The 13,067-nt window shown below is 34.1% G+C and overlaps 2 protein-coding genes across 2 annotated transcripts; one reads left to right on the top strand and one right to left on the bottom strand.

The window, feature by feature from the left end:
• Nucleotides 1-157: 157 nt before the first annotated feature.
• On the bottom strand, nt 158-1,768 carry mRpL15 (mitochondrial ribosomal protein L15). The gene is made up of 4 exons (XM_088190937.1): nt 1,605-1,768; nt 1,417-1,538; nt 1,187-1,344; nt 158-850 (listed from the first exon to the last, which is right to left on the bottom strand). The coding sequence occupies exons 2-4, from the start codon at nt 1,522-1,524 to the stop codon at nt 223-225; spliced, it is 894 nt and encodes a 297-aa protein (XP_088047063.1). The 5' UTR covers nt 1,525-1,538; nt 1,605-1,768; the 3' UTR covers nt 158-222.
• A 2,415-nt stretch (nt 1,769-4,183) lies between these two features.
• Nucleotides 4,184-11,566, top strand: Nup133 (nuclear pore complex protein Nup133). Its single transcript, XM_088189873.1, has 17 exons — nt 4,184-4,309; nt 4,389-4,516; nt 4,725-4,945; nt 5,374-5,569; nt 5,641-5,762; nt 5,839-6,136; nt 6,200-6,367; nt 6,725-6,875; nt 6,946-7,254; nt 7,310-7,601; nt 7,667-7,864; nt 9,737-10,082; nt 10,148-10,281; nt 10,355-10,678; nt 10,801-11,004; nt 11,068-11,311; nt 11,391-11,566. The coding sequence occupies exons 1-17, from the start codon at nt 4,233-4,235 to the stop codon at nt 11,543-11,545; spliced, it is 3,567 nt and encodes a 1,188-aa protein (XP_088045999.1). The 5' UTR covers nt 4,184-4,232; the 3' UTR covers nt 11,546-11,566.
• Nucleotides 11,567-13,067: the final 1,501 nt, after the last annotated feature.

Genomic DNA, 13,067 nt, shown 5'->3' on the forward strand with positions numbered 1-13,067 from the left:
AAATAGTATACGGTCAGAATAAACATAAAGGACAATCATGTGAATTAAAAAAATATAAACTGAAAATATAAACTGTGGGATTTTATACTGATTTTAACTGTCATATTGTTATAAAAAACTGGACTAGGATTACTTTTATTTTTTAGTGAAAGATATATTATTTAACAATCATTTTATTTTTATAGAACTACAGTAATTAATTAAAAAACCTATATTAATATTTTAAGTGGAATAGTATTCCAATAGTTCTTTATCCGTGGGTTTAAATATACATTTATCTCTTAAGCTGATGACCCATCCAGGTTCTAATCCTGTAAAGATTTGCCTTGGATCTTTTCGCATCATCAACATTTCATATTGAGGATCGTCTTCTATCTTTGGCAAAAGGTATCCGTATTTTTGAGCTAACAATAATCTTTGCTTGGAAACCTCCTCCGGATCCGCCAAGTAGCCCCTTGTTCCAGCGCCGGTATAAAATTCTAAGGCATCTAACGGCGGTATCATTCGCTTAGGAATAGCTACGCCGCTTTCGAAAAACTTCATCGGATCCCTCATAGCTTGTAAACAATGAGGATCGTAATAAGCCGTCGTGATAACGCCGCCGTTTCTCTCTATCGCAGCTATCACCTGCTCGGAAGCCCACTGAACTTCAATGTTAATCTTCGCTTTGAATATATCTAGCCCTTCATCGGTCAATTGGACACCAAACTGCTTTTCTCCCGGATGTATATCGTATAATCCACTTTGGAAAAAGGTTATGATATCGATCGGCTGCGATGAATCAATTCTGTCGGTGTCAATCATTAGTTGAAGGCTTTGCAAAGATATTGGTGGATATTGACGACGCAAACTGTAAATATACATAATTATTATTAATTCAAGTCTGCTAACATTTATGTTTTAGATAACTTGTACTACTCGATTAACAAAAATTACCAATATTTTTTTTTGTAAAGATAAAAAAGTAATATTTAAACAAGAGCTCTACAATAATAATCCCACGAAAAACTATTAATAGTGTGGGAATTGTATAGTAATTTATAACTGATAAATGAAGAATTGTAATGTATCGGGAAAAACTACACCGAAAAGCTAAAATCAGCATGCAATTCAACATATAAATCGATTTATTTTATCTTTGTTGCAAATTTATCGTACAAAAGTTATTAAATATAGTTTAACTTACTGTTGTCTAAAATAATATGGCTCGCGTTTGAAACGCAAATAGAAAGGAGCGTTGCCCGTTTCGTATCCGATGCGCATGTAATTTTGACGTTGACCAGAACCTTTATTACCATGACCGTGTTTGTCGCCGCCGTGCTGGGCTCTTCCGCGATGCCAACTCTGAAAAGCGAAAACAAATTGAGTATGTACGTTTATGTATGTTAGGTAATTTAACAATAGGATTTTGCATACACTTTTTATCGTCTTGTTGTCTTTTATATTATCGAGGGCGACGCGTGGTAGCCCTCGTAACATTATGAGGGCTCGTTCGGTGCCCGCTATTAATGACTTTCCTGCCATTGTAATCCTGATTTCTGAAATGTATCATTTATGGCACAATTATAAATATATACATATATAACTAAGTGAAAATAACAAACCTTAAAGATTTTATACTCCTTTAGCAATTTTACAATGCAATTCGTTGCAAATAGACGTATTTACTTTAAGAAATCGGAATCAATCCCTGCGTATACCATAACCTGTAAAGTCAAACGTATTGTCATAAAAATAATGTTGGTCCTAATCAACATTTTTTATTAACGATTAGTAATATATTAAAAACTAATATTTATTGCCCTTTGACTTGAACTAAAATATATTTTTATCATTATTTTCCCTGTTTTAGAAAATGCAAATTAAAATACATAGCGAGTTTTGAGTACTCTCTTAAAAAAATATTATTTGAAGCGTTTCAGAATTAATTATACCTAAACAGTTATCCTTCGTGTACCTGCGAGGGGTATAACTCAGTCAATTAGATGTTTCAGGTACATTGTATGCGGGAATCGTAAAAATAAACATTTTTTATGTACGTATTTACTAAGTTTATAAGTACAACATAAAATCTGAAAATTATATACATATTATTTAAAAAAATGGTCCATATAATATAGGTTACCACCAGCTACGTAACTACTAAACCGCGGGGACAGGCAGCAAATGCAAGCTCTTGAGATCAGGGGGCCCCAAAAGGATCGCCAAATATGTATATAATAATAACCCATGACAATCCATTCATACAAAACATTAAATTATAAAAAAAAACAATCTTGCATCAAGTCTTACATTATACATCCTCTGAAACGCTCGCTTGTTATATTTTTTCAATGATTATGTATATGCAGAAATTCAAAACGCTTTATGGTCTGAATCCTGTGAATCGTCGACTCCTAGTCGTTTTATGACATTCTATGTTAAAACCCTTTAACGACGGGTTGGTATTTTATTCGCTGCACGTCAACTTATTTTCACATCAGCCGCTTTAATTCAATTTGGATATTGTCTATTTCAGTCAATCGTTGTTTATTTAATTATCACGCGCCCATGCTCATGGTCGGCCCTAGGTTATTTGACACCACAGGCAAAAATTAAATTTGCACACTTCTTCCCCCCCCTATTAATACTTTCTTAACTCATTACATAAGCGCAAAAATATATTTAAAATTAAAGTAATTAAATTTATTTGAAACTATACTGTTTTTTGCGATTGTGGGTATTTATGAATTTGTAGTTTATTTTTCGTCGCGATTTTTACGCGTGAAATAATCACAGTAGTGTATACAAAAAAAATAATATCAGATTATATTTTTTAGCAACATTGTTTGATAATTTTTAGTGAATATCGCCTTTATTTGGTATCACGGCGCCCCACAAGATCAAACACCCCAGGCGATCGCCTGTACTGCCTGCTCCTCTGGCCGGCTCTGCCATGCTATGCCGCTTTGTCAGAGAATTTCGCAAAAGAGAGATGGGTAAGTATATTGGACGGTGAGTATATCCCCTTTTCTCTTGCACGGATTCACTTGTAGGTGTGTGAGCGAGATACAAAAGTGCGCATGACAGAGCGAGAAAGCTAGAGCTATGTGCCTCACGCTTTGACTCGCTTTGACGCACGCGATAGAAGGCGTTTCAATCGTGCGTCAGTATTTTTATACATGTCGTCGGGAGAGTTACGTCGAAGCGCAGAGTATTCTTGCGCTTATCAAATATTTTTCGATTTAAGAAGCATATTTAATATTTTTACCTCGTTAAATAATTTTAATATAAATTAACTTTAGTTTAAATAATATTTATAGCGATGGCCAAAATATAGAATAATTCTGATGAATCAGATCTAGAATTCATCGGTGTATAATTTCTCTCGTGATTAAAATGTTCTAATTTGAATCAGATGAAGATTAATACAATACGTTGGTAAAAAAATGCAATTGAACGACAGGAGAATCTTTATTTGCATAAACCGCAAAAGTCAGCGATAGAATTATTTATGAAGACCCCCGAAGATTTTCCTACATCGTCTTGGCACAGCAGTACTCGTAATATTGGACGAAAGTGTAGGTGTAACTTTTGTTCTGGTAATAAAATTATACGTGTATCGTGTTTTGTTTGTCACAGAGCTGTGTGTGAAATGCATAAAGTAGTAATACGCTTGGATTGCTAGGCATTAAACAATTATAATTATTATTTTTATGTTACATGTTTATAGATGTATGTTTTATTTTAAGTAATTTAGGTTTATTTTTTATAGATATGTTTTTTATCACTTATTTTTAAATACTAGTATTTGCAAAGAAACAATGTAAAAAAATATAATATGTGTTTTTGCGAACGTTTGGAAACCGCGCGTATTTGACGTCATTGGGTCTGTGTAAGAAATGCGTTTGTGTGCGTGCATAAACAATGACAAAAAAGCATAGCGTGGTCTTGTACTACTCTCGATTAAAAATATTTCGTTTTCTCGTTAAATTACTTTGAATTCTACTCGAGTAAGTATCTATATTTCTTAAATCATCTTTCGTAGACTATATATGATATGAATGCAATACATTTTTTTTAAAGTAAACTTTAAGCTTTTGCGATTTTTTGTATTGAAAACAAGCACGTAATTAAATTTATTTACATTTAATAGATTCGATGTAACGAGCAAATTCGGGGCTCGGTCTAACGAGAAACAGTTAGAGCGCGCGACAACAATCTTTCAGGTTAACGTCAAATAATAACCGGCAATGGAAACTGGGCGTAGCGCCATCAGGGGGCGCCCGAGCGTTCGCCCTTCTTTGCTTTCACCGTTTAGATCACACAGGTTAAATTTCAATATACTTTTCAACTCTAATTAGCCGAATAATGAAATTGACATTGAGTCTATTTAATATTTTTTATAGCAAATTTAACACATCGAGTCGCATCAATCAAGCCTCTCAAGTTATTTTAAAAACATCCCAAAATACAGTAGAGAACTTTGGACTGCCTCTACCGGTTCTGGTGACTGAAACATTAACATTTGCAGATAGTGAGTGTTTCATTTCTGTTTCATAGTTAATTAATACTATTAAGGTGACAGGACGTCCTCCTTTCAGGAGGATTGCCTTCAAAATTGTTGTCCCTCTTGAAGCAAAAATTCCCACAATGGCCATTTTATGTTTAGTGTCCTTTGATATTTTTCTAAATTTGATCACCTGAACATTATTAATTTAAAAATGAGCATATTTCATCAACAGGCAATTTACAAATAACTGCAAGGTTATCTCCGGATGGTTGGGGTTGGGTTGTATGCGGCCGTCGGTTATTAGTTTGGCAATATAGAGACAAAAGACCCAGGGGTGCTCCATCTACACCTACCACTATCGCTCCTGTGACTTGTTACGAGTTGACTCTGCCACAAACGGATCTTGCGCACAAAGCGAACTTGGTTGCGGTCTTTAATACTGAAGGAAATCAGGTATTGTTTCTTTTGTAAACTGATTTGTTTTTCTCACGTTGCTCCACTATGAGATTAAAAACACTTTGTTACCATTAACCTGGTACTTTCCTGTTATTGGGGGTCAAATTTATTCTGAAAAAATATTTTTTCATTTGTTTATACATTTTATTTATTTATATACAAATAGAAATTACATTTTTTAAGTAGATTCGTTGCAGAGAGTTATTCATGGGATGGTTATTCGCTGCCGTTCGTTCGCACCTAAAAGTCAGAAAAGTGACGTACATATATAAATAATTAAAATGTAAATTCTTTATTTATTTATTTTCAACCAATATAAATAAATCAATTCTACTGCTTTACAAGAAATAAAAATATTATCATTATTGTGACGGCTTTCTTAAAATCAACAAAACATCTTTAATAATAATGATTTATACACTTAGATTCCGTCATGCATCGGTGTCTCTCCAGAGGGTGTTGTAAGATATTGGCATTCGATCGCTCACGAAGGTGGATACATTGAAAAAACTGCTGATCTTCACGGTCAAGAATCTGACACATTAGTTGATGTGAATCCAGTTGGTTGTGTCTTGACGACTACAACGTGCACTGTCGTCTTAATTCAATTCAATATATCTGGTTTGAGTCATATTATTTTTAATCATTGTCTTTATCTTATGAAATTATGGCTCAACATTATTTTATTTTAGGCGGACGTCACAATATAATGACTCGTACACTTCAAGGATCAAACGGTTGGTTTGGAGGATTCGGTCGTCGCGTCTCTTCACTCTTCTTTTCAGCTTTGCCTGCTCACACATCATCCGAAACTGTAATAATCTACATATCGCCTGATACGTTTAACTGAGCAATCTCATTAATATATTTTGTCTTATATATTTGTTCAGAGATTAATAGGTGTCACTAAGTTGGATGACCCGAGAAACGACGAGGGAGTTAGGATATGTGTCGTAGCAGGATTATGCGCTCAAGTGTGGCAGTTGGGCAGCAACGAACGTCTAACTGCAGAGATTGACTTACAAAAAATATTGCGAGACGCTTTCTCGCAAACTTCAATGATTCCGCCGGGTGATCCGTCCTCGTTGGATGTACAAATATGCGATTTACAACCTTGGAACGGAGGATTAATGCTGTACGTTGCAGCCATGAACATTGTGCGCTCTCCGCAAACTCGTTACGCTTTAGGTACTTATTGAATTCGTACACATGTATATATTCTACAATGTATTAATGGCTTTAATTTTTTAGCGCACATGTGTGTAGACGAAGAAGGCGGAATTGGACGGCTGTTAAGTTTTATTCCGTTGCAGACTGGCGTCGGTAGTACTACACGATCGAATCCACAAGATGGACACTTGGTCGCCACATCGTCCACTGCTTTGCTTTACGATAGATCAAAGATCGTCATAGCATCATGTAATATATCATTACTCAATTTATTACCAAATGTAACATAAAAATAATTAATAATCGATATTCCCAAAAATTAAACAAAAAATATAAAAAAATGTCTTGCAATGCTCGACAAGGTTGCCTATTATTTCCCGTGGTATTAATCTATAATAATGAAATTCCCTGCTTCGGATGTATGTGTCTCAGTATCTCAAAACAATACAGTACGCCTGGTCTAATAAATTAAATATATTGCCTAATATTAGTGCTCAGATATCCTGAAGATCCAAGCCCTAATAATGATAATCATCCAATAGATAGTATTACATAGTACATACATACATAAGTTCAATAAATAATAAGAACTGATAATAATTTCAGGTGTAACACCCAACGACAAGCCGGATAAAATTGAACTGAATTTAAACAATGATCAGATTCTTGGTGCTGGATTATGCTACGGTATACCATTATTCTTCTCGAAGGCCCACGGTGTCATATCAGTGGTTTCTAATGAAAAAATTCACGATATGTAAGAATCTTTCATCTATTAATATATATTTATTTTTGTTTATTCATCAACCCTTTTACATTTATTATAGTTCACTTTGCGATAGTCCCATTGCATCTCCGCATCCTTCAGACGCTTTCGATGGACATCTATCTTTATACGAGATCGATCCTAAAGCAGTTGTGGAAGCTAGTGAAATGGCCGGACAAGGCTCAACAATTGAACTATTTAAAGCTGCATTTCTGCATCACACGAGACGCGAACAGAACCAGAGCAGGATTATAATAAACGGACTGTTCCCTCCCGGCGAGGAGATCAACGTTGTAAACTCTCCTTTGGATCGAACCGTGCTGACGATAGCCACCAATTTGATGAACGACGTTCCTACAAGTGATCCTAGGTAAAAATATCAATAATGTTTTATCTTTGCATTGTATTAATCATATTTCAATCAGATGGAGCCAAGTCAACACGGGGAGCACTGGAGCGGCTTTGGGCAGCTCGAATTCAATGCAAATCGGACTTCAACTGCAAGACAAGCGAAAAGCTTTCTCTCTTTTCTTGGAGTTTTTGAGAGCTAGTGGACTATGGGCTCGTTTAGGAGGAGCATCTCCTTCGGGAGCGGTGCCTGCTCCCACTATACTTTTATTGCGCGGACTAGCTGAACAACTCACCGCTGCGATAACTCTTCGGTCGTTGCAGCAGCAGACTCAGCATCAGCACATTATCGATACTGCTATACAACAAGTATTTATTTATAAATTTGCTGTCATAAAAATTGTATTCGTAATTAATTGTTTGTGTTTTTATAGGTTATATCCAATTCCGAAGACGATGAGATATCGGAAACAGGTTCTGCTCTATCTCCATCTGATTTGTTTTATAAGAATGTTTCAAAAATCGAAAGAGCGTTAATCCAGGCTGTGAATTGGTGTAGTGACCAAGATACTTCCGGATGTGCTCCACCAGCATTATCGCAACTCATCACAAAAATCAACACAATGATCACTGTGCGTATTATAATTCATTAAGTATTAAAACAAATTTTAGATAATCAGTTTGTAAGGAAGGCTATGTCATTAGAACAGCATTTTTATATATATATAATATATATTTTTAATAATTAATAAAATAAGAATAATTGAAAAATCGTTGTAAAAGCTTATCTATTTTTATTAATATTATTTGCTGTAATGTTCATAACTTTTTATTAATATTTATCAACTAATATCGTAACCCGTTGAAAAATCACCGTAGAGTACATAAAAGCAGTATAAAACGGTGAATATTTTTATTGTAAAAGTTATTATATAAATATCAATATAATTCAATTGCTAGTAAAAAAGTTTCAGTTTAGTCTAAAAGTTTGTGGCAGACAGCAGACAAAAAACTGATATTATTTTCTTCTCTCTTTTATTAGATAAATAATAAATATACAACTGAAAAATATTTTTTTTAGAACATTATTTGAAAAACACGTTTTTTAGAGGACAATTTAAATGAGTAATATATAAAATAATTGTTCCATAATACAAATTGTTTGTGCATTACTGTCAGAGACTAACTGCGAGCGAGCATTGGCCAGAACCGTGAACACCCCATGAATAACTGCAACGAAACCTTTTCCTAAGAAAAAATCCGAAAATTTACCTTACATAAATAAACAAAGAATTTGTTTTATGGAATAAAGTATTTATTTAAATGCACATATCTCTTTAAATAATTCCCTGTTTAAATGGTACCCTTTTTTTACAATAGAAATAATGATTCATATAAGTAATTCCATCTTTGCCGGATTGTTTTATATTCTGAAAAATAAAACAAAACGCATTAGAATAATAAAATATTACTAAATAAGTTACTAAACTCAAAGGGAATAAAACCGCCCTATGGGTCATATGAAAAATGTGTACATATGCGACCCACCGGTGAACCGCTGATGTGCGGGGCTTGTCCGTAAGCCGTTAAAGAGCTAAAATGTTTTCTCTCTGCTCTACAAAGTGAGCAATTGCCAAGCTTGTTATATAATACGTTTTCCCATAGAAATTTGCCCGCCCCTTTTTTGGTGATATAACCAATTACAAAAGGGTGACGAGGGCCGCTAAGACATTAGAAACGGCCGCGTGCGTTATCTTTTCTCAAGGCTATAGATATTTTAATCCCTTCTGATTTATAATATGTACCTTGTGATTAAAGCCGTTGAAAGGTTTCCCACAGTGGTGTCCCATTTTTTTAGACGGTTAAAATGCTTTATCACAAACCGAATCGGCTTTAACAGCATAAGTTTATCCCTCCAGTTGTGAATAGATGTTTGATTATGAATTGTTTTTTTGCAATTACAACTAAATCTTATTGATCAGATAATCTCTAAACATCGTTCACCAGAGATGTGGGTCAATCATCAGCTAGGGAAAACTCACTGTGATTAATAGAAAAACATCTTATAAACACTACTATTAAAAAAACATGTTTACACTATTTAAGTTAATCCCCTACAACGAGCATTATTTTATTCTCTGTTTGCTCTTTCAAGCAATATAAGTATCGTCGTTTTCATGGTTCTTAGCCATGCAGATAGTTTTCAACAAATAAAATGTACGGATTTAATAAAAATGGATTTTTTTTCAGTAAAACTAGTATTTTATTTTGTAACACTGGTAGTATCAAAGGTTGACTTTTGGCTCAATACCGGTATTACTAGTATTGAAATCCCTAGACACAATCATAAAAAATAATTGAACTTTTTTGATATATTAAATAATATATTTTCAAAATAAAAATATTTTATTGCTAGAACATACATAATAAGTTAATAAATTTAGCTAAATATGGGTGTTTTATTATTTTTAATAATGTTTTATGTGTATTTTGTATTTTGATAGACTGTTCTACAAGAGGTGCTTAAATATCGTCATCAACATGCTGATTTTTATGCCATACCTCCGCAAGCGTTAAAATTGCAACTGAGCCATACAATATGGTCGTCTTCGCCCGATGCTGGAAAGCTCTTAAGTGCTCTTCGTTCTCAGCAAGCTTTGACAATAAGTCGAGCGCGCAGGGCTCCAATCGAACTGCGAGGCGAATTAAAGTCTCAAGCTACGGCTTTGGCATCTGCAGCTCTGGAATTCACAAGGGAGAGAGTAGAAGGCTTTCCGATTGATAACAAACGAAGAGAACCCTTGATGAAGGAGTATGCTCAAATGAGAACTGAAATGATACGACCCCTGGGTGAGATATTGAATTGAATTATATGATAGCTTTTGAGCATAGTGGCTAATTTTTTATATTTATAGTCGATAGTGAAGAATATGAACACGCCTCGAGTCTGGGAGAAAAGTTCCATGATTTTGAAATATTGGTTTCTATATGCGAAAAGACTAACAATAGGGAGAAGCTGTATCAATACATGAATAGATTTGAAAATTATGTAAGTTTCGGTAGTTTCAAGGATATTTGTAAGATAGTCTCGAGTTATCATAAATATTTGTATATATTTTAAGGGTTTCCAACAATGTGCATTCCGTTGGTTTGTGAAGAGGGGTCGTGGCGGTCAAGCAGCTCTATTGAAAGCGTTTCCTCATCATGGAGTCGCTCTATCTCAATGGCTAGCTGAGCAAGGCATGGAGTCAAGAACAGATGAGGTCGATCAGATGTTAACGGACGAAGAAGATACTCCCGAGAATCAAGTAGAAGGAACTACCAACACAGTAGATGGAGCCGAATTGCTTTGGCTTCATGAGCTCAGGGCAGACAGATGGCTTCAAGCTGCCAATACTTTGATACAGCTATCCGAAAGCGAATCAGAATCTGTCAACAGAATGACTGTAAATAATTTTATTTATTTTATTAATATTATAAAAGTGTCTTGACCTTCAACAGTATTAAGACAGGTGCTTTGAATCTTTTGTTCATAATTTTCTTGATATGAATTATAAAATGATTTTAGATACAAGCGTCGCTTAGTAAGTTGTGCGCTTATGCAGCCAACGATGAGACTAACGTATTAAAGAACGCTTCAGAGGACATAATAGGCAATACAAACTATAGATTGCTTCTCGCGGCTCATCATACATTACCGCCTGAGCTCATCTCAGTTCATGGATTAGATCCTGACAATCTGCGAGTTATGGAGCCTCGAGATATTGTCGATGTATGTTTGCTACATATGTTTATATTTGTGTATTAAAATAATATATTAATTCTAAAATTTTAGATGTTTGTCACATATAACGGCAACGGACTGACTGAATACGATTACACTCGAGCTTTAGAGCTGTGCGAACTCATCGGCAACGGTGAAAATAATATTACGCCAAAAGATATTAACGAACTGAGACGTCGGGTGTGGTGTGCCACTATATTGGTTGATAATTGGGACACGTACGATAAGGATTCACCAATCACCACCATTCAAAATAAGATGTTTTTCAAAGCCGTTAATGCTGTACATTTAATGGGTGAATATTTAATGCGCTTTATAACAGTGCTGGATTATTTCAAGGTGTATGTGTATATTTTTAATTATTCAATTTTCAGATTGCAATCTCGATGATTATTTGATTCCACTGAAAGAATTGCTGAAATCAAAGGAATTAAAGAATTTGGTCAACAATAAGATATTCGAGTATTTGATGAAGATGGGATATGAGCATTTCTGTCATTTTGAAGATGAAAGTATGATGGTTTTATAAAAAATATAAATACCTAAAGAATGTATTTTTTTTATTTCTTAAATTATGGATGTGTGTGTATATATAATTAAAATTTTTTAAATAAAGAATTCTAAAAAAAATATATTGTAAATATTCTACAATGCGATTACCAGCCAGGATTGTATTGATGTTCTTTTTTGAAATTATTTTCTTGAAAACTTTTGGATCTGTAAAAAAAATGTTACAGTAGTAGCTCTTTTGCTGTATTCGGGCTGTTAATAGATTGTGCAATATATTAACACTTGTCTTATCGGCTATCATAAGGCTAATAGTTAAAGCAAATCTTAATATACAGTTGATCCAATTTGAGCTTCCTATGTCGAGCACTAACGTGACGCTGTAAATAAGACAGCTGTCAATAATCACGCGCGTTCAAAGTGTCAAATGTTAGTTTCCAACAACATATTTAAAAAATGGATCGCTTAACCACCGCTCAATGCGTTAAACTTGTCTATATAAATAACAATTCTGTACAAACTGTGTATCGAAATTTACGGGAAGGTTATGATCAATTTCATCGTCCTACTGAGCGAACAATTCGCAACGTAGTGAAAATATTTGAAGAGACTAGAAGCGTTGGAGATAAGGTAAGTACTGTACATCATCGAGGTGCTTGTTTAGCCGAGAATATTGCTGTTGTAAGTGAAAATGTGGCCGAACAGTGTACAAAAATATTTTTTAAAACGCGTGATAATCACGTACCTAAATTTCTGCCTTGGTCGCTCTGAAGGGTGGTACCATAGAGTAAAGAATATCATATAATATACATTCTTTACTCTATGGGTGGTACCAATATGTGATAGTACACAGAGTGGAATTGGTTTGTTGTTGAGAATAATAATTTATTATCATCTCCCACAATTGCCCTATCCACGTGTATATTTTTAATTACTATATTTTTAAAACTTATGCTGTTTTATTCATAAAAAATGTTTTATTTGTTCTTTCGCGCCCGCTCTTTAATGGGTGCTGATTATGAGTAGGATCAGTGAAGATGGCAGACGAGCTTCTTGAAAATAATACAATTATATGTTGTTCTGATGACTGGGTTAATAACCTTTGTCTATTTTAATCGCTCCATATTTATACTAAATATTTAATACGATACACGCGTATTAATAACAATCATCATCAAAAAAACTATGGGGTGCTTAAAAATATTATGACCGTAAACAAAATTTTAGGTTCCTAGCTGAAACGGGGTCAAATGATAAAGTAGTGAGCATACATATCAAAATAATGTAATTAAAAATCAAATTTTTGCATAAAATCGGTACAGCAATGTAGATATTTGAAATCGTTAAAATAAAAATGCGCATTTTAGCAAATAGGTTTAAAAATTAATGCTAAAAGACAAATTAAAGGGTTATTTCGAAGTTTTTCCCTTATTCCACAATTTAAGTTCTAAGTAAATATATATATATCTAGCTAATAAAACGCTACCGTATAGCTCTCACGTTAGCGTTTTCTTAGCTCCTCAGTTTGTTTTTTGCATAGAGCC

The sequence above is a fragment of the Plectrocnemia conspersa genome, unplaced genomic scaffold, assembly GCF_051122295.1.
Source record: "Plectrocnemia conspersa isolate PC_06_02 unplaced genomic scaffold, ASM5112229v1 ptg000008l, whole genome shotgun sequence".
NCBI classification, from domain to species: Eukaryota; Metazoa; Arthropoda; class Insecta; order Trichoptera; family Polycentropodidae; genus Plectrocnemia; species Plectrocnemia conspersa.